Raw genomic sequence first — 24,610 nt, forward strand, 5'->3', positions numbered from 1 at the left:
AATGGGCCTTGACTAGCTAATATTTATATGGAAGTATAACGAACAATCAAAGATAAAGTTTGGTCACAGATTCCTCAGTTTTTTAAAACCAAGAAGTCAACAGTGAAAACTCAGCTGATCTGCTTCATTGTGAATGGTAACTGTTGTTGGATCCGATTTGACCGACAGTGGCCTTACTTGACAGAGCTATGTGACCGTCATGTCCACTTCACATTAACGCCGAAAAACATGAAATAATAAAATACAGAAAACTGTGGTGTACTGTACACTTTATCCAAAGGTGTTGTTCCTTTGGCAGAAAATAGTGTTCATGTAGCAACATGTAGGACCGAAAATTAAGCTCAGATACCAAAGTCCAAGGCTTTTAAAGATTATTTGGATCTTAACTAAGACAAGTAAGACAACATGTTTTTTTTATGGATTATATTTGATTGAGTTGTAAGCTTCTGGAGGAAAACACTGCTGATATTCACTCAAAATGATATCCCTGACTTCAGGTTACAACTGCGATTCTGACAAACAAGCATAGTGCAAGTTTCCCTACAAGTTGTATAGTGGCTCCTGTCGTCGTTCCCCGGGCAGCTGTCGCAAACGGCTGGTAAAATAGAAGAAGGGGAGGAAATGACACAGAGACAGTCCCCTAGGTGAAGGAACACCTGCTGGAAAACGTGATTCTTTACGACAGCTGCTCGGTTTGAAAACATGTATGTACATAGCTGAGCATGAGGAATATATCGAGCTTCCAGTACACTGATGTTGATCCTTTGGATATTGTCAGACAATGTATGATACGATACAGTTTTTCTGAGTTCTTATTCATCGTTTAAATGTGAATAATTTGATCTACTTTTGTGGATGTTCGATGTCTCTTTTAATTGTCTCTAATACAAAATTGTCATGGTACATACACCGGTGTTGGTGCATGTCACTGTATGTCACTGTAATAGAAATGCAAATCCAACCTTTTAAAACTTTTATTTGTCTGAGTTGGAAAATTTTTAGCCCAAAGAATCCGTATAAGAGGCCTGAAGAAGTGAGAGTAGCCATTATTTTACAAGAACATTTTTTTGTTGAGGAGGTCAGACAAAAAGTCAGTGTTGTTGTTGTTTTTTATGACTCCAGATTAAATATAAATAGTTAACTGGTATGAGCTTGCGCGCACACAGAAAATCAAACAGGACACTCCACCCCGACAAGCACTGCTTCTCTCATTTCTGTAAATCTGCTCTAAATCCAGATTTCGAAGATGTTTTGAGTTGTCAGAGAGGCAGGAGAGCAGGATGAGTACGGTTAGCTGCACAAATGAGGATGACGTGAGGAGTAGGGGATGTATGAGACGCTTGTGGAGAGAGTGGGACAGCTGAAGGGGGGATGGGAATCAACAGAAATAGACATACTGAGAGATAAATAGTTGCTGCCCTCAACCCCCTGCGCAGTCCTCCCCTCCCCTCGTCAGGTCTCTCAGGTCTGAGAACTCGCCAAAACGTATCATGCAGGGAAGCACTCAGTGTAATGGGCCCAGGCCTACCTGGCTTTACCTGTTTGTGTGTACAGAATGTTAATATGTGCGTGGTGTGTAGATGTGCCCAGGCATGCAAGAAGATACATAATCTACAAGCACCGCAAAGTACGGGCTAATATAAGTTCCAATGCAGTATCACTTAACAGTGATCATGCTGTCTGGTGTTGCTCAACACCTATGTTATGACGTCAGTATGGTTTTCTTTATCCGGATAATGTGGAAATGAAATTAACCTACTTTTCTATCCATGCAACCTGTAATATTTCATTACTCTTTAACACAGTCAGGTCGATCTCCGTTCTTTTCTTTCAGTCCTGCAGTTGAGGATTCAGAACCGAAGGCAGAGTGAAATCAACGCAGACCTCGGTAAGTCAATGTGCATCATTAACGTTGTGATTGATCCATCTAAATTATGACTTTGGGTTGGATTTTATATTAATGGAATCACCTCTTTTACTGAATCATTATTGCCCATTGATCACCCAGTGTCTATGCACATATCAACCAATTTTTACTTCACTTTTATTTCACTTTTGAAGTGTATTATATTGTATTTGTGGTTGAATAACAGCAGCATTAACCAACAATGTTAACAACAGGGATAGAATTGGAATAACTTTTATGCCAAGATTCTTTATGAACCAGTGAAAACAATAACCTCAAATATACATGTGAATCTTGCTACTTTAATAAATCTGCATAAGGACACACACTATCACAAGCACATACACACGCACACACGCGCGCGCACACACACACACACACAAACAGCAGCCATTATGATAACAGAGATTCACTATAAAAATAATTTCTTCATAGTAATAAAGTTGGAAAGGGAGTTAATATAGGGGGATTCTGCTAATTTAGATGAAAGTATAAAAACATTGAGGCTACATAAATTGTACCATAAGCACAAAATGCCCATATTCATCTAGACCTGTGTCGAATTGATATACGTATACTGCAGTCCAGAGTGTAGAAATATGAAAAACAACCCCAGGTACATTGTTGAGAGGCACAGGACCTTGCTTCAATTCCCACTTGGCCTTTCTGAGGCTGAAGCAGGTCGGAGGAGAAGCTACACGTTCTGATACCTGACAACACAAAAGAGGGTCTGAGATGCTCCACGCTGGACCACGGAGGGAGGAGTTCAAGGCTCACAGAGCTTTGATAATGCACCGGTTCACCTGAGCTGCTCCTCTGCTGGTCTAAGCCAGTCTAACATGATCTAATGAAATACCAAAGAGTGAAGAGAGAGTATAGATTTTTTTTTTTTAATTCTGCAGCATTGACATTACTCTTTGTAAAATGTCTCCCCTCTGTCTCCATATAGGGTTGAAATCTACCACACCACCTCAAAAAGCAGAGAAGGACCAGAGTGAAGCTCTGGTGAGTAGCATCCATCCATCCTATCCATTATATTTCACACTATAGATCAGAAACTAGTTTTTAAAGCAGTGAGAGTCAAGCTGCCGCGTAAAGACGTTCTCTCCCTCAGATGTCATGTTTTTCATTTAAATGAAATTCGTTTTTATGTTTGATTATATTTGATAAAATTGAACAAGGAAACATTTTTTTGGTTTACCCTGCAATACATCAATAGTGAAAGCAAATAATTTGCACTAGTTTCATTGGAGAATATTTGTAGCAGAGGATCAAACGCTGTTGAAAAAGTAAATTTATCAGGCTACATTGATGTTGAGCTGCTGTGTCTTGACCTGCTGTTTCCTGCTGCAGCGTCTCACCAACAATGGTGCCACTCAGAAGTTGCCCCCTAGTGGTCTGAACGCTGAAACTGCACAAGGTGATGCTCTTACTTCAGTAATCCCCCCCCCACACACACACACCCATCTCTCCTCTTTCTGTCTGCATTCTGTTGTTTCTGTGCTGATTTGCTCTCACAGTTGTTGTGTGAAGAAACCAAGTGTGTGAATCTGGCGATGAGCCTGGTGTTTCATCAGCTGTCAGTTAAAAACAGAAGTACGACCTTGTTGCACTCTGATTTTTAAGCGGCCTGCAAACATATCACTGATTGACGGCACACGATAAACCCGCCCATCCAGAGATCAGTCATCTTTTTCTGCCTGTACTGATTCCGCTCTCTCTCTGTCTCTTTATCGCTCCACAACCTCTAACCTAACTTTTAATTTGAAAAGACTGTTATTTTGATATCATGGCTCTCTGATTCCCTAAACAGTCCCTGCCTGCCCTTTTCAAACTATTGTGTGGATGTGTTTGTATCCAGGGGAATATATTTCCCTGTGGGCAGGAATGTTTACTATATTTTATGAGGCCTCTGCTGGTTTGATTTGGGACTGATCGCCTGAGGCAACAATGTTGTGCACGCTCACATCACATATGTTCTGAAATCCTGCTGCTTCTTTCTCTCCGATCGCTCTCCACTGATCTCCCATCTGTCGCCGTCTCTCTTATTAACGGCACCATTCCTCCCTCTTCCTCCCACCCGTAGAGAGGAGCGTGTGTGGGGCCCAGAGGCAAAAGAAGGCTCGCCAGGTGCAGGACCTCGCTGAGAGGATTCAGTGTCTGCCTGGACCCGTGGAGCAACAGCACGAACACACACTGCCCCTGGAGAACCGTGAGTCAACAGGGATCTGCATTCATACACGCACAGTCACACACATCTCCCAACTCCGCTCAAACCTCATCTGGTCCTCCTTTCACCTTACCTCCTTTCACTTTTCATTTCCTCAGGTCCTGCCTCCTTCCCCCTGTCCGCTGATGTCTTCGAAGATGACATCTCTTCCTGCTGCTCCTCCTCGCCCACCGAGCAACATGGCGTTCACCAATCACCGGCCTATTCTTCTTTGCCGGGGCTCTCAGGTGACCAATTACTGAGTGACTTCTCAGATGTGGGCCCGCCCCTTAGCCACAGCCCCGCCCACGCTCAGGTGAGGAAACGGTATTAAAATTCAGTTTAAAACTCAAGTGTTGCACTGTGTTGCAGGAAAGTGTGATAAATTACTTTGCACTAATAGCATCTGATAAACACATTAAAGTTAATATCAACAGACTGAGGAGTTTATAAATAGGGTTGTATGCCAACTCTTATAATCTGATATTCTGCCTTCAGTCTGGTTTTGCGTTGCTCCCGGCAACCGAGGGCATCAGACAACCTATGACCATAACGCTGGGTGAATCAAACTCCATGGCAACAACTGGGAGACCAAACGGGATGTTTCTGACCTCTCAGACCACACCCCTGCTGCCAAAGGTAACGTGGGGCTAGGGGGTGTTAATGGTGTCACAAACAAAATAAAAACCTTTACTTTCTTTTTTAGCTTCCACAATGTGGCTCATTTAAATTTTATAAGGACCTCTTCTATTTTTAATATCTTCTTCACAAAATAAAATTGTAATGCCATGAAAGAAAGGAAATAGATGTGGCAGTACATCAAAAGCCTCATTTTAATTGTTTGTGGTTGTTAAGGTGACGGGTATTCACAGCAGGATTACAACATAAAAGATAATCGAGCACTGTAGAGGTCTTTAACCTAACAGGATGGTCACTCCTCTGTTTTGTCAAACACAATGCTCTGCTGTGAGCTGCTCTGCATTCATTACTGTCACTTTGCACTTCTAGGGTTGCTCAGTATTTGCCCTGTAGGTTAACGCATTCACACACACAAGCAGCGAGGCAGTGTACTATATGTCAGATCCAGCACATGCAGTCATCTGCACTTTTGTGAAGCATTTGTGCATTTCATGTTAGAGTTTAACCTTGACATGGGGCAAATACTGTCAAAAAATGTCAAATGTTTTTTAGCCGTGTTACAATTTAAGGATGTTTGGGAAATGTGTCTTCACAGGCAGCTCAGCCTCTCAGCCCTACTTGCTCCTCTGCCTTGCCATCCTCCTTAAACTTCAACAACCTCCCCCGCCCTCGAAAACCAAGGGACAATAAACCCAAGATGAAGAAACTCAAGTATCACCAGTACATTCCTCCAGATCAGAGAGGAGGTTCTGGGACTGCAGGTACCAATTGGACGCTATATTCTTCTATATTTATTCTAAAAAAATGAGAATTGAATCATTGTTTAAAATCAAGACAACAAAAATGATATCTTTAGGGGGAGGAGCCAAACAGAAGATCCCTACCTCTACGACGTCTTTAGACCCAGCGTATTCCCATCTACTGAAGCAGCAGCAGGTCTTCCTCCAGCTTCAAATCCTCCAGAACCAGCAGCAGCAACACCAGCAGCATCTACAGCTACAACCACAACAACAGGTCTCTGTGGTAACCAGGTATGCATGTATGCATGTATGTATGAGTTCCCTGTAGATAGTGCCAGGTATTTTAAACAGAGCCAACTATGCAGCAAGACATAGGTCCTCAGATGATTTGGGTGAGCTAATGCTTCTGTCGTTCCTGCAGCAGAGATCACAGGGATCTTGTGAAGTCTTCTGGAGCCGTGCCTCTGAACCCCCAACCTGTTCCTGCTACAACATACCACACCCCGATGGACGCAAACCCAACGTCCAAATCTGAGCCTCTGCCTGCAAATCTTGTTGATCTAACAGTAAGAAAAGCATTACAATCTTGCCAGAATGGTTATGAAAGACCGAAATATATGTGGGAACAGATTTGTGTTTAAGAGAAACACTGTCATCTGCCTTTTTTCACCCCCGCCATTTCCCATCCCTCAGGTGTCAGAGTTGCGGCAGCAGCTGCGTAAGCGTGGCCTCCCTGTCTCCGGTACCAAGCCTGCCCTGTTGCAGCGTCTACTTCCCTTCCAGCTTCCTCACACTTGCCCCACCCCTGCAGCCCTCTGCCAACTGGGCACCAGCCTGGAGCCCCTCACCACCTGCCCTCCGCTGCCACCCAGCCAGAGCCCTGGCTCGACCTCCAGCTCTGGACAGGACTCGCCCAGCAGCAGCCCGAACCAAAAGCTCTACATCCAGGACAGAGGAATTCCTAATGGAATTCTTAGTGAGGATCCAAATGGAACTCTTAACGCCCTCCCAAACAGATTCCCAAATGCTGCGTGTGTCAGTTTGGCAGGTGAACAGAGCGGACTTACCAACGCTGTCCTCATGGCCCCTGCCAGCACTGCCTCAGGAACTCCCAGTCCCAGTCTGCCCATGTCGTCCTCTTCGCCCCTGCAGTGTGGGGCTACCTGGAGAACTGACAGCGAGCAGCAGCAGCAGCAGCAGCAGGAGCTGAGTGTGGAGCTGGAGATGAGGGAGAGGATAAGGAGCAGGCCTCGGGATCGCTCCTCTAGCTCTGGAAATGAGGTGAGGACAGATGGACAGGCTTAGGTATGTTGAAAAACTGTTAATTTAATGAGACTCAAATTTAGTAATTCCTTTTTACAATTCCTGTAGTCTCGTGAAGGATCCCTTCATCCATTTCTGCAACAGGATCCAGGATGCTCTCGGGGGAAACCAGAAACAGATGCACAAACGGAGGTGTTGCTTACACAGGTAAACACAGAAATCAATACAGATCTTCTTAGATAGATGACTCTTTTCAAGGGTACACTACAGAGCCTTTAATGTGGAACACCTCTCAAATGTGAGCATACTGTACTCTAATCACCGCATACCAATTAATTTATCTCTGCTTTCTAATCAGGTCTTTTGCTTTCAACCATGTGATACGATTGGCCAGGACTTTGAGCTGCCGGTGCAGATTACAGCAAGTCCTGTGCAGACCTTGCCTGGTGTTCGCAGTTTGGAGGAAGAACTACAGGAAGCTATCCAGAAAGCACAGGTTAGCATCAGTAGATGAATAGGAAGAGATAATCTAGAGTTCCTTTTGATTAGTGGGAATTAAGCTTTTTCCCCCCTTTTCTGGCCACAGATGGACCCTCGGCAGTCCATAGATGACATTCTGGATGAGCCTATTACTTGCGATGGTGTGTATCCTGTAATTAATAAAGGATAGACCTTAAATGGTACTCAATCATCTTTCAGGGTCTAATCCTTTTAACCACCTCTTTTCTAGGCTCTGTCAATGTCTCTGATCTTAAATCTCCTGCCCACTCAGCCCCCGGTTCATCTCCTCCTCCTCAAGTTGATCAGTCGCAGGCCTCCCAGCAGCACACCAGGGACGACAACTTCCTGCCCTCGCCACTTTGCTCTTCTCTCTTGCTGGAGCTTCCTCCATCTCCTGTGGTAATAAACCCCAGCCAGGTAGTCCCTGCTCCTCCCCCACCTCCCATCTGTACCTCCCCTCTGCCGTCCACTGGGAAGTCAAGGAAACGACGGGCTACGACACTATTTGATGCTGCTGACTGGCTTGAAACGCTAACGTCTGGCCTCCGCCCTCTGACTCCACCGACAGCTCCCTTTGTTGAGTCGGACTTCAGTCTAGATTCAGATTTGAATGTCAATCGAGTGTTGGATCTGATGATAGAGCAGTGGTGAGGATTTGTCTGCACATATGTGTTTGTACCTCCTTTGTCTGTACTGTAGGTGAGCATTGTAATTTTTGATGGTTATGAATGGGGTAAAGTGTATGCGTCCCACTGAGGGCACAAGATTGTGAATAGAGGCCACCATCCGTCCATCCATCCATCACTCATGGGCTGTCAGTGTCACTGACTCCACGCAATGTCGGGAGCAGGATTCATGGCAGCGATCAGATCAAACAAAGCTTTGACGGGACAGCGAGAGCACAAACACATGCACACACATAGACACTGCAGGGCGCTGTTTAAAAGCAGTTGGGTTCAGCCAGAAAAGGCAAACAAGCAACACATCTGTGGATTGACACACTCCACAGCACAATGTTTGCGCTGCGGAACAAAAGAAAACCTGGTTGCATAGTAATTTTAACATGCTTCCTGGCTGCATTGGGAGAATGTTGTTTCTGATTTATCTCCAAAAAACCGTTGTTGGACTGGGTTGAGTGTGGCCCCTGGTGTTGATTCAGTCATTGAGTCCTAGCCATTCATAAAGCCCATTTAGAGTGTGTAAAAGCCAGACAGAGGACACAGCTTGTGTGTGGCTCCAGATCTTAACCCTGGTGCCAGACACACAGTCGGCATGCAGAGAGAGAAAGCTGGCAGAAGCCACAAACAAGCACTGTGTTTGTGTGTGTGTGTGTGTGTGTGTGTGTGTGTGCGCGTTTGTGTAAACATGCAAGTTTGTGTGTGTGTATGTTCGTAAGTATGCGTGTGGTCAATATGTCTGACTATGTGTGACTGTGCACACAAGACTGCTTTTGTTTGTGTGTCAAAGCACAAATGCTTCCATTTATATTCATCAGCATTAATGCCATGTTGCACTTGTAGCTATTTGTATGATCACATTTAGCTGTGTGTGTGTCGTATGATTGATCTGTGAGAGGATACGTGTGAAAGACACAGAAACGACGTGGAGGATTTCTGTGTCCAGACATTTCAGACCAGACATTTCATTGTAGTCTCTTTGACAGCGGGCGGTAACTCTAGCGTAGTTATCCAGAGAAATCATCAGAATAACAACGTCACCCTGATCAAGGGTGAACGTGGAACGTTCCACATCACTTTGTATAAACAGGTTGTCATTTTGTTCCCTGATTAACCCTCGACAGTGTCTGGCCCCGCTCGGCAACGCTTACAATGCTACTTGAAAAGCCAAATTTAGCACAATTTATGACCCAACCCCAAGGCCACATGTTTTCACTTTGTGTAAATTAATTCCACAAATGTATTATTTGACATTGTACAATCTGTGCTGTACATTTCAATATACAACATGACCATTGAGAAAATGCACTGTAGATTTAGCACAAAATAATATAGCTGGAGAATATGAAACAAGTCACATGAGCAGAGATGAGCAGTAAATGCTGCACATTTTCTTAATGGTGACAGTGATCTTGCTTTTATATTCTACATGATTTACTGGTCCTGCAGAAATGGGTACATTATTTGTTTGCATAAAAACGTCCGGTGAGTTATGTCCATTCTCCACCCCCACTTAACATAACAACATTAAAGGGAAAAAAATCCAGCAGAGGTTAGCTGCCATTAACCCCTGCTGCATCAGATATAAGATCCCATCTACATAAAATTATACTCAGTCCCTTATTCGCAGGCTGACCTATCAATCATTGTAGAGAGTTCTGATTGGCGCATTCATATCTGGAACACTGATATCGTTTGGTAACTAACTGGACGTCCTTCTGTATGACCACTCTATTTTGAGAAATTATGTTTTGTGATGTGTGTAAAGGCCACAGAAAGGGGGCAGATCTGAGGTCAGATCTGAGGTCATGTCATGTTTGTTACCGGCCTGTTTCTTTTTGTCATGATGAACCAGTGTCTTACTAAGCAAGACAGCCCCGGTGAATTACTAGAAGAAGATATCTGTCAATATGCAAATCTTCAGCACTATATTACAGCTTTATGTTGAAGTAATTGTTATACAGCTTTCACTAGACACACTATGAAAAAAAATGCAGTTAAATGTGAATGGATGGCTTTGATAATCATAGTGATCAATAAACATTACCTACTGCATAAAAAAAAGAAAAGAAAATTGATAGGCAGGAGAGTAAGATGCTACCTCCTGTGACTTCCAGTGCTTTAGGGCCTACACCAGTGTTTTCCTTGTTACTCATTTAATTTCCAAACACTGGAGCAGCGTCTCCTGGAACACCCCTGCGACAGTTACACAGGTTTGAGTAAACCTCAGTTTAATATTTCTGCTTTAAACTGGGATCGAAACTGGCCTGATTTATATTGGAAACTAGTCAGAGCAGACGTCAACTGGAAACGACGGGGTGTTTGTGGTAACTGAGACTCTTTTGGCCACTTCTGCTGCTAAAAATGCCTTATTTTGAAATGTGAGACAAAATCAAATGTGTTTGCCTTTATTTATTATGTAACTTATTCATGCCAAAGATTTCACTCTGTCCAAAATGTATTTAAAAGCGTTAAGAAAATAAAAGTCTTAATAGATTTTCTATGTGGTTCCTCTTTGTTTCTTCTATCCTTGAGCCAACAGCTCATTACTGTGAAATGACACAAGTAGTGGGCTGCACCATGAAAAAAGAACTACTGATTGCTTAAATTCTTCACAAAAAAATCAAATATTGATGGTCGCAAAATAAATTCAATATTACATTGTACCAATATGTTGCTTAAATATCCACGAAACAGCACTAACATCCACATTTATCCAGATGGATAATCCTAATGTCTCAGTGCTGTAATGTAGAGGAGCAACAATGTAGCTGTAAATAAAAAGCTGGACAAACTATGATGTCTAGTCAATGATCATTACGAGGATGTGGACCGCGAATAGGTAGGAAAGAGATTACATCAGTCCTATTTGATATCATTCCTCCGACACATTTATCCTTTATCCGTCTGGGGGCCGGAGCCTGTCCCAGCGGACACTCGGTAAAGGTGTAGTGCACCCTGGACAGGTCTACAGTCAATCACAGGGCTGTCACACAGAGACAGGCAACCATTTAGTCCTAACATTCACACCAACAGTCACCATTTAACCTAACCTGTATGTCGCTGGATTGATGGAAGAACCCTACCTGCGATTTAATATTATTACACAATAAGAACAACATTGTTGACACCATTTCAAGAGGCGAAAGAGGAGAATAATAGAGTTATTGAGGTACTGCAGTAGGCGACCAACAGACAGACAAACATCTGTCAGCTAACCACAGTAAAAATGTCATTACTCAATGTGGCGGCGGTTTTCTCGTCGTAATGCTAATGTATGCTATATTTTACACACCAGGATTATTCTTCATTTGATATTCCTGCAAACTGCCTCCACTGTAAACTGCACCTCCTAATGAATGGAGAAGCTTGACTTAATGGGTCCACATGAAACTGATGGATGAGTCAGGGTGTTTTTCTCTGATGTCTTGCCAACAACTCTTACTGCTCCGCAATGCAAAATGAAGCCTGAGGAGATTCTTTCCTTTGACTTTTTTTCCCACTTTAGACTTGATAAGTTTATAGTTGTCTTTAGCAGATGAGACACTCTTATTGCAAATGAGCTACCTCTACAAAAGCAGGTGAGTTGATTAATTGACTGAGCGATCGCATCCAACGATGAGGTGTGAGGATCCATCTCCATTCCAATCAAAGACAGTAAAATAAAGACGCAGCAGACAATCCTGGCGACAAATCAGAGATCTGAACCAGCCTGTGTGTTGGCTGCACAGCGGGCTAACGCTGCATATGTTGATAGGTTTAACTCGACCAAACCTGCCTAGAGACCGTGCACAGAGGGTAGACATAAGATGAGACAATCTTCTCTCTTTGACTTATCCAGCCGAGGGTGAGCGTGTTTTCACAGGGGTAATACTCCAAAGCTGTGACCAGGGTGTAATGAGGGATTCTCTATAATGGCCCCTGTAGCCGTTCCACATGACTTACTCTTCGTCCCCCGCCCCCCTCCCTTTGCAATAACAGCTTCCTGTACGATTTCATGGGAATTAAAGGGAGAAAGGTGTGTTTCATATGTAAATCAGGAAGCTCTTGGTGAGACGTGAGCTGGTTTGTGTAGATTCCCTCCCTCCTTCCATCTATCTCTCTCCTCCTTGCTCTCTCATTTCATCTCTTGGGTTTGGGGGGGGGGGGGGGGGGGGGGTTGAGGTAAGCTTTGATCACTGGCAGAAGGTCGCTGTGGTTCGATTTCTGTGGTGCTCCTCTGAGAGGTTTGCTCTGCAATTATAAACCATGTGAGGGAAGGCAGAGGGGTATTAGTTTCTCAGCAGCTACTGTAGCCTGTGTCAGTTAGCCAGCAGCAAACAGTAATTATGTTTACAGTGTGAGAAAAATGGCATTTGGCAGCACACCAAAGAGTACATGCGATGCACAACTCATCATATAATCTCTTTACTAGGGATCGACCGATACAGATTTTTTAGGGCCGATGCCGATACCGATTTTTTTTCATCAGCCTTAGCCGATGACCATTACGGACTGCCGATTTTCTTGAGCCGATATTTGGAGCCGATACTACTTTTGCTCCCTCGAATTAATAGTTAAATAGAATTAAATTCAGCAGGTTGTCCCGTCTGATCTGAGGTCTTAGTCAAAGTGGGGTTATGGCCAAGGCCGTGACTCGCCTCCCTGGGTAGAGGGAGATGAGGCTCACGTTGCTCTGGAGCATCTCGGGAGTTCCCACCGCACCGGGACTCGTCCGCCCACGAACGGGATCCCCTGCGCAAAGCCTGCGGCGCGGTCAGCGTGGAGACTAAAAAAAGTCCACCGGCAGCCGCGCCCGACTCTGTGCGGGGCCCGACGGGGGGCGCCGCCAGTCCCAGCCTACCGAAGCAGAGAGGGGAAAGGTGGGTAAGAGAAGGAGGGTACAGGGGGAGAAGAGCCAGCCGACGAGCAGAGAGAGCGCGAGGACGGGGAGGATGCGTAAAACAGCAACCACGAGCCTCGCGTCCGGCCGTCGGCGGTGGCCCCCCCGAGATTAAAAAGTAAATTTCCACGAGGCAAAGGGTTTGGAGAAAAAGGAGAAAGACACAAACCCACCGGGCGCTCCGTCCACCGCGACCCATGACTAAGCTGGCCGGAGCCAGCGAGAAGTCGTAGGAGGAGCGGCGCCGGCGGCTGAGCGGGGTGGGAGACATTGAATCCCCCTCCCGCTCTCCAGAGGAGAAGGGAGAGTTGGGTACCTGGCGGGCGTGCAGCAATGGCGCTGGGTAAATGGTTCCGGAGAGAGCAGGGCCGGGCCCGATAGGCGACCGGATCTGCCCTCCCAAAAAAAACTATGGGCGAATGTAGCAGCCGCGCACCGGCCGATGCCGATACACGTAAAAAACGCAAACCGATATTATCGGCCGGCCAATAAATCGGTCGAACACTACTCTTTACTACTTTAGCTGTGTGGATGCAAGGGACTCAAAAAAGGACCGCAAGAGCACGTGACCCTCAACACCAGTTCCGCATTCAAAGCCGCTCTACACTGCAGACTCACGTGAACCCGCAATGGCTGCGTTCACTAGCTTGTAGATCACTAGAACTGTCTGGTGGGAATTATGTGGATGAGCGATGAGCGTAAACCAAATCAGTGAGTCGAAAAAACAAAGAAGTGGAGGATGCGCTGAACTCTCATCTGATATAGTGTTAATATAAAACGTTTAACTACAGCCACTTTAGCGTAAAGGATTAGGTGGCATCTAGCGGCAAAGTTGCATACTACAACCAACTGAATATTGCTTACCTCACCCTTCCCTTTCGAGCATGTATGAGGTTCTACAGTGGCCTTCAGGTCAAGAAGTCCCTCTGTTGAGCCAGCATTGGGACTGTCAGTTCAGGGCTATTGTAGGAACATGGTGGTGCAACATGGCGGTGCAACATGGCAGACTCCGTAGAAGAGGCCCCCTCTCCCAATGCAGATTAAAAGGGCGCCTTCTAAGGTGACAGAGGCCACAGTGTACCTTAGTTTCAGGTCTTCCTTTTGACAGGACCTTTCTGGCAGAACCTTTCTGGGCGGGCGGGTCGGCCATCTGCCTCCAGTTAGGTCAAGAGGAAAGAATTGGTGGAGAGAGGACAGGTTGGGAAAAGGGGGGAAGAGAATAATAAGAAGGGGGAGAGGGAGAGAGGAAAGAGAGAAGGAGAGACCAACATCAGTTGTGTGATTATATTTAAGCACTGTTAGGCTGGTTGTTATAATAATGATAATGAGGACAGAGAGAGGACAGTTTTTGGCATGTAGTATTGTGAACTAACGAGGAGGAACAAGGGAGAAGTGCTTAGTGCATCATGGGAGTGCCCCCAGCCGGCCCCAGGCCACTAGCAGCATCACTAAGCGATGGTTCAGGGCTTTACCTGAGCTCGCCCTGAGCTCTATCGAAGAGGAAAGTTTCAAGCCTGAAATGCTGCGATCTACTGAGCACACTATGTCAGTCAAATCGTTTTCAGTAAATGTTAGCAAATTTGCTTCCCATTTAATTGATTCCAAACTTTCTCCTGCCCAGCAAAATGGGTTGTCACTTTCACACTGGACAGTTTACAGTTTACAATTATAATGGAGGCAGATTTGCCGTTGAATTATATAGCGGAAGTGACGGGTCCTTGATTTCACAAAGAGATGGACAAATGCAGCTTCTGGCTGAAATGATGACTATCATTAGCATATTTCATCGCATTAATCTTTAGCTACGTTAGTTGTCTCCATGCCTGGCTGGCTCATTCTGCAGCGAGACCTCTCTAAAATACTTCAAATATGTAATTGATGGCTACAGTACTGTGCTGAAAAACTGAGACTGAACCCATAAGTCAGCAACCTCCCTTTGGCTCACGAGCCAAGATGTGGATAATATGGAGCAGCATTGTTTTTGACTGCTGGATATTTGTTGTATTAAATCAAGTCCCACGTGAACACAGGCCATACAGTTGTTGTAGTCTTGTTTCGCCCCTTACTTGCATCAAGCCAGCATCATGTTTCACACACCTGCACTAGACAGCCTTTCACCACCATCACCTACTAAGTAATATCCCAACATTAACACCATGATAATATGAATAATTCAGAGTATCAGAGGAGAGACTGTGGCAGGCAATACAGATTATTACACTCTGAAGAGCTGAAAGCAATAAATGGACCAGCATTTTTCATTTGGGGATGTATCTTCTTTAACAAACTTTCAAAAAATTTAAATCAAACTACAGTTATATAAAATGTCTACAAATACATTTTAAATTCAATTAACTAAAACACAAAGAAAGAGCTGAGCAGATTCTGGTGTTAGAATATGATATAGCTACACCTTCATCTCAGCAGCTGCTGTGGAGAAGGCACTGACAACTATAGGGTTGTACTTTTCATACTGACCCTCACGCTGCCTCTATTGAAAGAAACAATAAAAAAAACATTTGAATGCATCAATTCCTTGTGGGACACAGAACACGAGGATTCAGTGAAACCACCACTGAAATATTATTTTCTCCTGCAAAAACTGGTGAATTATTGCTGCTGCTCTGCCCCAAGGAGGAACAATTTGAAATATTCAAATGCTGCTGTCTGTTGTTGTTCTCTCTGCAATTACAAGGTAGGAAATAATACTGTGACAGCAGTCAGACACCAGTATATTACTGTACATAATTATAACATTTGTAAACAGTCATTTGATTATTTAGTATTATTCATGAAAAAGAAAGGAATAATTGAGAGAAGATGTGGGTCGATTCATGATGATTAACTCCTTCTGTGAAGAGGATGTTGTTGAGGAATGATTAATTATTCTTCTAATGTTCAGAATATCCAATTTCCTTGTAGTTTTCTGTCCTACTGTATCTGACTGGTTCATTTACTCCCCGTCGTGAAGTCTGTTATCACACAGTACAGGCGACCAATATAGAACTTGCCCTTCAGCATTGCTATTTATGAAATTATGGCTGTGGGGATTTCACCTCCACTGCGGTTAGAAACCATGTGTCTGTTCTAAAATCTTGCAAAAGGAACGTACACAGAATCTGTTAAAAGACGTGGCAGGGTGCAGTTTGATCCTGTAAAGGAAGGATGCCCTGAAACGGTTTAAAGTAGCTTGTGTCTGTGTCTGTAACTAGAGGCTTCTGCAGCTTTCCAGCACTGTACCACACATCAAACTACAGAGCTGGTTAAGCTGAGCAGTGCTGCCGCTTGTCTTTGTTTAAAACTGTGTGAGATGCGGAAGGCTAATTGGACTAATTAGCACCAAAACAAGGCTTGACTGAACAGTCTTCCTGTACCACAGATGTTTTTGCTTCTTTTTAGCTGAAAAAAGATGTAGGAAGAAAAGAGCCTAATTTTCAAGGCTAACCCAATGTGGCATTATTAGACCCCGTGCAGTCAAAAAAAACAACAACAGGCGGGCGGACATTCTTTTGATGTACTGGTGCTTAAACTGACCTTTGCCACAGTAGCGGGAACCTCAGCAGCTCCAGCAGAGCGTCTTAACAGTCAGTAGTCGAGCTGCTATACCCTGTGGGATGACAGCTCTACCAACTTTACCTTTTCTTGTCTGAACTGTATGTTTTGCTGGACTTAGCGTTACCTTATTTTTATTTTCAAGTTTCAAACTGTAATTTTCCAAGACCCAGGGTCTTCATAAAGACTCTCCCTATTTAGACCCACAAAGTGGAGGAAAAACAGCAAACGAGGCCTTGGATTCCACAGTAGGAATATGAGGGTCTCTCCCCGAGGTGATACGTCTGTCAGTCAGACTGTCGGAACATGGAGATCACTTGATAATTTTGTGCCTAATTTTAATCATTGGCTTCTGCAGTGCTGCATATTATCATCCTGAAATGACTCCTCAGTGCAGCTCACACTTTGCCTTGTACCCCCCCCCCCCCAAAAAAAAGGGAACCCAGAGGCTTTTTGTTAAGTATCTCTATCTTGAAAATCTTACCAGCAAGCTGTAGGCTTAGTGTGGGATAAATATAGACAGTATAGTAGTCTAAAATACAGAGAAGATTTTTTATTCTTGTGAATATTCTAATGTGAGATTTAGACACTTTGCGGCACATCATTCATTTAAGCCTCACTTCATTTAAAGCTTCACTTAAGCACAAGTACTAATAACCACTTGTGTTTTTGGTCTATAAAAGGTAATAGAAATGACACCATCCTCCAAACTCTTAAGGAACAGAGCATGGTTTATTTTAGCCCCATACACATAGATTGTGTTTGGATGTTCTGCATGATCTGTCCAAATATGGATAATTGGTAGGATTGATGTGCAAGTGCAATCCCACTATATGTTGTGCTCAGGTCAAAAAACACAAAAGGTGGTGAAATTACCATTTCGTGGTCATTTTTCACATTGTTAACAGATGTGACACGTGTCAGAAAATTTTAACTTCAGCTGTCTCTGGGTGCAGTTCATCTGTCTGATAAAAAAAAGAAAATTACTAGTTTCACTACTTCAAATGCTTCTTCATAAAAATTCCAAGCAGCAACAAAGTTTAGCTTTAGCTTTGGCAGAAGGTAGCAATCCCACTATTCCTTCAGAAATTGCATTTTATAGGGAATTCATGTCGCTTTACACCCCACATATCTGTAACGTGAGACCATATACTCCTAATCCTGTCACATGACCAGCCATCCATTAAGGTCAACTTGGTACAACTTGCACTGTTTTGTGATATAAAAAAGTTCAAATGGCTTTCAAATAAGTTGAAAAGACACACATCTCTTTGAAACCGTGAAGAGAATGACAGAATTCTGCTTCATTCCAACAAAAATGACCAGTTTAGAGCTGTAAATCATCAAAGGTGATTTAATCTCAGTACTGATGTTCTTTTTGTCACATTTCTCTGCATGACAATGATGTTAATTTTCGAAACCTGGCCACAAGTGTCAATTTGGTCCAGATTGAATTCAAAATTTAATAGCAAGGTTTAAAATCTTTGCTTCAAAGAGGCAAAAAAAATATCACCAGAAATCTTTGTAAAGTCACATCAAAAATCACATTAGGGAGAACCAACTTCTCCCTGACGATCAGTGTGTGTGACATGAAAATTAAAGCAGCCTATGATATAAGATATGATGTCTTTCTCTTGCATTTTGTCGCAGGATTAGATCATTATGTTTCCTGTCTGGTCTAATTTACTGTGTTGTCTTGTTTGTAAATGAACGTCCACACTACCAACAGTTACTGTAGCTATTGTTTTGACAGTCCTGACATTTCACATCTGTGAGTGAATTTAGCATTTTAGACTTTCAAGGCATCTGATACGTGTCATGAGAGATAGAGATCAAACAATGACCTCATTGGATAGTTTCCGTGTTTGTGACTCATAATGTCACAGTTGCACCAAGCACCGTACAATTTTCAATTTCCAATTCATGTCGGGTCATAAAGGACGTGTCAGTGAACATGTCACCGCGGTCAAATAATAACACATGGACCATGAAATTCAGCGGGAGAGGACACTGAACAGGATTCAACACAGAAGCATCGGATCCCTGCTGTGCTCTTTGTTAAACTACCTGCAGCTGACCTGTAGATGTGTCCTCTTGAGAGTAATTGTCTTGTAGAAGCAAGATTACATCCAAATCTGATAAAACAAAGCCTGTGCCACAAGCCGTCTTCTTTCTGTTTGCGCGTGTATCTATGTGCGTCTGCAAAGGACAAAGCTGAGTGTGTCGGATGTGTAGCAGACTACACCGCTCCCCGCTGGGTCCCTCCTGTACTCTTTAGCAACGACTTGTGTTTGAGGCCGAGTGTCAATGACAGCCGACCTCACACACGCCGCTGCTGTACAGCTGCAGCGTAACGCAGCCCAACCTTGCCTCCAGCTGATAGCATTGTGATAATGAAAAATGGATGCTTGGGGTTTGCGCATGCCTGACTGCGCGTTTGAGTGAGTGCGCGTCATGCAAACATGAACAGTGCATGTATGCATGTGCGTTGTTGTACCTCGTCAGTGTTAGCTCCTCTATCAGTTTGCAGGGAGCCAGGTTGAGCTGATCAGTGTATTCACCCTGTGGCCATGCAGCATCCATGTTAATGAGGCTGAGAGGACCCGCATCCCTCCAAGGTCATAAAGCTGTAGGAGAACTGTATGGATTAACTTCCCCCTGCTTCCTCATTCCATATGCTCTGAATACAACCACCAGCAGTCACAGATTCGATTGGCCTCGTCACGTGTGTGGGTTTCTGTCCGAGCAAACATGAACACATGTACACAATAACTCACCTGTGTGTGCTAAAGATGTGCCAGCCCCCCTCACCCGTACGATCAGCGGTGCTGTTTGACTTGTAACAGGCAATAAACTCGAGATCTCACCCCGATGGAGGTAACACAGTTCAAATATCGGTCTCATTTGGATGGTAACAACATGTCTGTGCACACTGTCAACAGCAGCTCTGATGCTTCATTTCCCTTTCTAAACAGCATACCATTAAAAGAGAGTTAGCTGAGAAGATTGATACCATCCAAAAGTCTTAACTACAAGGCTACTCCCAGCAGCCAGTTAGATCAACTTAGCACAAAGACTGGAGACAGAGGAAACAGCTCGCCTGTCTAAAATATTTAAACAATGTTGTGGTTTTATTTGGAGCGCAAGTGTTGGACTATATCTTAGCTATAAATTACTGCTCTCAGCCAAAAATAAATCCCCATCACATAAAAACACTGAAAACATTTGTTACACTTATACCTGTTTTTGTACAGATTAAACGAACAAGATATAAAGTGTTGTCATATTGAACTTTTGAGGTGCTGGTGAGTGGAGACAGATCCAGCACATCTAATTCCTCCTGCTTCCAGTTCTTATGACTAGGGGCAGCTGAGTTTCGCTTTGTGGCAACTGTTCAGATATGACAGTGTTATTAATCCTTCATCTATCTCGCTTAAAAAAAAGCAAACAAGTATATTTCCCAAATGTTGCATGAGTCCTTAAAGCGCTGGGCTAAATGGCATGGCAACAATCATGTCGCTGTGTGGACTGTTGACAGTGACCAAATTCGTGTTTGTGTAAAAAAAGAAATCCTGGCATGATTCTGTCACTTTCAAAATTGTGTTGCCACTCTGTGGCTGCCTCTTTAAGCCCTCCAGAATCTTCTGAGTAGAGATTGCCATGCTTGAGCTAATCTCGGAACCCAGAACCAAATCTTGCACCGTGGCGAGCTACTGGTTGTCTGTCAGGAGATACTCAGCTCCCTCGACCTTAACAACCAAGCCAACCGAGCGTGACCCTCTCTCCTTCAATGAATGAACCGTATGAGCCAACCATCTCTCGTCGTGTCTGTCTTTGTAATTCAGTCTCTCCCAAACTCCGAAATCCAAATTGATAGGAGGGATGAGGGATGCAACACAAGTCATAAATTGGAGCTCAAAACCTATTCCAGCTTTTTGTTGAATTGTTTTTCCACTAAGCTCTCACAGTTTCTTATGTGTATAGCTGGAGTTGGGGCGACTCGACGAGTCAGTGTCCACTGGTGCTGCTGTAAAATCTGTGTGGTGTGCAGACCAGGCAGCGAGTGAGTTTGTTAAAATGCGTCCACTCTAAACAGAACGCTACACAGAACAATCTCTGAATATTTTAGGGATTTATTCTATCACTCAAGGACATTTGAGCGGAACAAGCTATATGTAGTGGGTTGACAGGCGTTTTCCCGCCTCGCTGTGACAACCTGATTAGGAAGTACTGGATACATTTGTTCTGGAGCTGTTCTGCCTCGGTTTATCGCGTTAGGAGGAGGTGAACAGGGTTGATGCAGAGGAAGGTAACCGGTGGATAGCCAGTTGCTTGCCCACAGATTGAGGCAGTCGAGAATCATAATCAATGCGTGTGGATAGATCAAGAAATTGAGTCAAAGAATGGGCCTGATGTGTCCATATTACAGACATAAAGTAGATGCATTACCAAACAGATATTGAGTGTCTAGCCAGGTGCCTTCATTCATATGTAACCAGTCTGCATTCGGCGGGAGGGGGAGGACTGCACGCAGAGACATTATACAAGCAATAATATTTCTCAGCACCAGATAACAGAGTCTGTTCCACACAAGCAGATCTTAGGTTGTGAGTTAGAGGCCCTGCAGAGATGCGGTTTATGTGAACTGAAGGCTTCGACACATCCCTTCCCCCAAGTCTCCGCATATACTCATGTGATGATGCACATGCTGCCCGCTGCCCCTCGATACCACAGCCTTTATTTTTCCAACCATCCCTAACGACTCAAGCATGGCTCACTTTTTCTCGCCTCCCTCCGCTTGCCCTATCATCAGTGTAAAATACCTCACCAAGGCAGACAGAGACAGATGGAGAGAGCAGCACCAGCCCCCTGCTCAGTTCCAATGATTAATACCACGGTAGCACAGATCCACTGACACACACACGCATGTGCACGCCTACACACACACACGCACACACACACACACACACACACACATTTGCATTCATGCATACAGTACGCATGTGATTACACATCGGCGGATAAGATTTCATGTATAATATGCCAGGTCTCACTGGTGACATAGAGCTTAATGCATGACGGGACCTGTCTTGTGTTAATGTTAAATGCCAGAGCTCCAGGGCTTCTTAAAAGGACATGCATCATTTGTCCCTTTCTATGACAGTGAAAGAGGAACCGGCTGAAGGCACATTCTTCCTCCATATTCGACTGAGGTGTCACACTCCGCAAAGCCATGTTGTACATTGCTGCAACACTCCACTACAAGAATGCCAGTTATACTCTCTGTTAAATGTCAACTAAGCAAACTAAGTGAATTTTTTAAAAGGCAGATAAATAATGAGCGTATACAATGCTGCTTTAGAGAGAGAGAGTGGGAGGAAACACTTGGTTGTGTGTGTGTGTGTGTGTGTGTGTGTGTGTGAGAGGGTATGTGTTTGTTTACGCTGCTTTGCGGTCTGGGGCTTGGAGCCGTAATGGTGTTGCAACAAGGACATGCTTGCTGTACATGAGGCAATGATTCGCGAGTAAGGTCATTGTACACGCTGTCCTCCTCTCATCACCCCCTCCATCTAACCACACACACATGCACAGTCACCTTTTTAATATTAATTCTGTTATAGAGAGGTGGGGAGGAAGGGTGAGGGGGTGGGCAGGAAAGGAGACAGAGGATGGAAAGAAGAAGTCAGATGACAGGCAGGTAGGAGAGAGGAGACAAGGGCCGATGGAGGGATGAAGGCAGAAAGAAAGAAAGCAAATAAGGGAGGTAGAGCATTGGTGGAGGGGAAATTGTTTGTCCTGCAGGCCAGGTGAGGGTGACCTGTTTGTCTATGTCTGTGACTGTTACTCCCCTGATGTCTCTATAATGGGCCTGTGAAGCGGGTAGACACGACAGCCCAATGCATTCAACCACAATGGAGGCTCAAATGCGCCTAAGCTCAGTTCCACCTGATAACTTCAGGGAATTCAAAGGGTTTTCAGTTTATAAATTAAAAAGCAATTTGTCTGTTCCAATTACTTGTTTTTAACTAATGCAGCTTAAAAAAAACAGGGAACCACAGTTTAACACAAACGCTTAGGATGACTCATAATGGCTTTGGGGATCCCCAAGCTTGTCCACCAGTTTGAGTGCAATGTCTTAAATACTGAATTAATTGAAATAAAAACTAAAACATTTGGTCTTCCTGCCAGTCCCTGAGTAAAATTTCTGGAGAATATCTGAGTGAGTCACATCCATTTTACTGCCCCAGGTGCAGCCCAGGTACAGAATGTTTGCAGGCTCGTGGGAAACAATTACAAAATAATCTGCATCCGCTTTGTTTGGCAAAAGCACCGTAGAATCAAAAGCTTCTTTCTAGATGTACAATTTTGCACCACTCTTTAACTATCACACCGGGAGAAAAAACCACTGTAGAGTAAAAATATTACCACCATGACAAACAAACTCCTGCAATCCACCGAACACCACGGATTGATGATTTATAGCAGTGTAAGAGTATTCTAGGGTGGATTTTCCTCAAGGCATCAGCTATGGATCTTGCTGTAAATTGAAATAAATGTAAGGCAGGCAGCTGGCTCTCTTTGATTTGTCTCTTTGTACACTTCCTCCTCATGTTTTTCCATTCCACTCATCGTCCCCTCTGCATGATACAGTAATGACAGCCTCCTGTTTGCTTGCGCTGAATTCACCTCAGTGAAAATCAATTTCATTACTTTAATTTGAAAACAAAACAGTGCGGCCACGAAGTTGGAAATATGCGCAGATGAGAGGGAGAGAAAGACAGAGTGTGAGAAGAAAGAGAGACGAGAGGAAAACGTGGCCCGGGGCTATGGAAAGTTGTAATAGATGTTATGTGAGCAGCAGGAGAGTAAAAATAATGTGGGCGTTCATATTGCATTAAGACTTAGGTATTCATTATCATATTACTTGTTAGTTGGTTTTAGAGGATTGTATTGGTTTTTCTCAAATTACAATCCCCAAATATACAGTTCAACACACTCAAAAACACTGAGCTGCTCATCAAGCAGGCTGATTAAAAAAAAGTCCTTTCACTCAAAAACAATGTGAGTATATTAATATTTATTAATAATTTAATTTAAAAAGCAACAAAGTGGGAGGAATAACATGGCTAGATTATGATCAATAAATGCAAAGTATAGCCATATGCACTATGTTTATTGGGGGCACACAGGCACTCAGCTCCCCAATAAAAGAAATGACAGGCCCGAGGGTTCAGGGACCAATCACAGATGACAACAAGGAGGCTGCAAATGTCCTATTGTACCGATAGAGACAGAAGTGACAGCTGTGCTGAGGGAAATGAAAGAATACTTCTGCTCCAATGTGCATGTCGACCAACCAACTCGCTGTCACCCTGAATTGTCACTGACAAGCTGGTCACCTGGTGACATGCATCTGCCCACGTCCCAGTGTACAGTCGGTCAGAAGCAACCTGTCTACATGACTACTGGAGTTCCACACATGTATGGACCATGGTCATAATCATATATTCTGTATGTATCATCATAACAATTCCTTTCAAACACTAGTGGCTTTAACTACTTAAATTGTGACCAAGAGAAAGATTGAAAATCAAACCTGCAACACAATTCATCACCTTTTAAGCTGATGGGGCCACAATATCATCAAACAGTGGACAATTTAGATACAGAACAATATTATTATTACTTGAGAGTCATGCTTCTGGCCACTTGCTGAATAAACACTAAGACCAACATTCACTCTAGTTTTACTCTGGTTTGTTTGCTGTCTGACTCTTTAGCTTCTACAGTTTATGATGGACTATATTCACCAGCTACTCACTATAGAGTAACACACTATGTGATTGAGGAGCAGAAATATAATGACTATGTTAAAGTTAGGTGACATTTCAGTAATAACCACATGCTCAACTGTCTGAGCAGAACCTGTCGTATGCCACAGAAGATGCGTCATGTCATAAAAGTCCTCATAAAATTTGATCAGTTTATCAGCAACTTACGGTTTGTTTGGGTGGGAAGCTAACACTTGCGCCGTTCCAGGCAGGGCTTCCGTGGCCCTTTCAGAAGACTTGTAGTGCGGCCTGGAACTTCAGTGTCTTCTCGGAGACTTTGTACAACATGTCCATAATGATAAATCCAACATTGAGTAACTCTGATAATCATTTTCATCCCGGTTTTCAAGACGTAAAAGGCGACTGTTGTTGTTGTTCGCGGACTTCTAGCCGTCCATTATAGATACAC

General features: G+C 43.8%; 1 protein-coding gene and 1 long non-coding RNA gene across 8 annotated transcripts in view; one reads left to right on the forward strand and one right to left on the reverse strand.

Annotated features, from left to right (window-relative positions):
• The window catches only part of si:dkeyp-69b9.3 (myocardin), a 13,206-nt gene extending 2,770 nt beyond the window's left edge, over positions 1-10,436 (forward strand). For 3 of the 4 annotated variants that reach the window (XM_035625525.2, XM_035625534.2, XM_035625542.2), the window contains exons 3-16: positions 1,835-1,888; positions 2,856-2,911; positions 3,260-3,326; positions 3,993-4,118; positions 4,235-4,431; positions 4,614-4,754; positions 5,350-5,515; positions 5,611-5,785; positions 5,916-6,060; positions 6,188-6,775; positions 6,866-6,964; positions 7,116-7,253; positions 7,344-7,398; positions 7,488-10,436. In XM_035625525.2, the coding sequence (XP_035481418.1) occupies positions 1,835-1,888; positions 2,856-2,911; positions 3,260-3,326; positions 3,993-4,118; positions 4,235-4,431; positions 4,614-4,754; positions 5,350-5,515; positions 5,611-5,785; positions 5,916-6,060; positions 6,188-6,775; positions 6,866-6,964; positions 7,116-7,253; positions 7,344-7,398; positions 7,488-7,909 (2,429 nt within the window). In that variant the 3' untranslated portion in view covers positions 7,910-10,436. The remainder of the gene's footprint in view (positions 1-1,834; positions 1,889-2,855; positions 2,912-3,259; positions 3,327-3,992; positions 4,119-4,234; positions 4,432-4,613; positions 4,755-5,349; positions 5,516-5,610; positions 5,786-5,915; positions 6,061-6,187; positions 6,776-6,865; positions 6,965-7,115; positions 7,254-7,343; positions 7,399-7,487) is intronic. The other variant, XM_035625517.2, reaches the window with a different exon arrangement.
• Positions 5,410-24,610, reverse strand: LOC118300855. 4 transcript variants are annotated; one of them, XR_004790174.2, is made up of 6 exons: positions 24,370-24,610; positions 13,899-13,967; positions 13,682-13,743; positions 6,562-6,764; positions 5,639-5,750; positions 5,410-5,550 (listed from the first exon to the last, which is right to left on the reverse strand). It is a non-coding gene; the product is annotated as an uncharacterized LOC118300855 (long non-coding RNA). The 4 variants fall into 4 exon arrangements; XR_004790172.2 differs by having other exon boundaries at positions 13,682-13,967; XR_007031323.1 differs by lacking the exons at positions 13,682-13,743; positions 13,899-13,967.

The sequence above is a fragment of the Scophthalmus maximus genome, chromosome 1, assembly GCF_022379125.1.
Source record: "Scophthalmus maximus strain ysfricsl-2021 chromosome 1, ASM2237912v1, whole genome shotgun sequence".
Lineage (NCBI taxonomy): Eukaryota > Metazoa > Chordata > Actinopteri > Pleuronectiformes > Scophthalmidae > Scophthalmus > Scophthalmus maximus.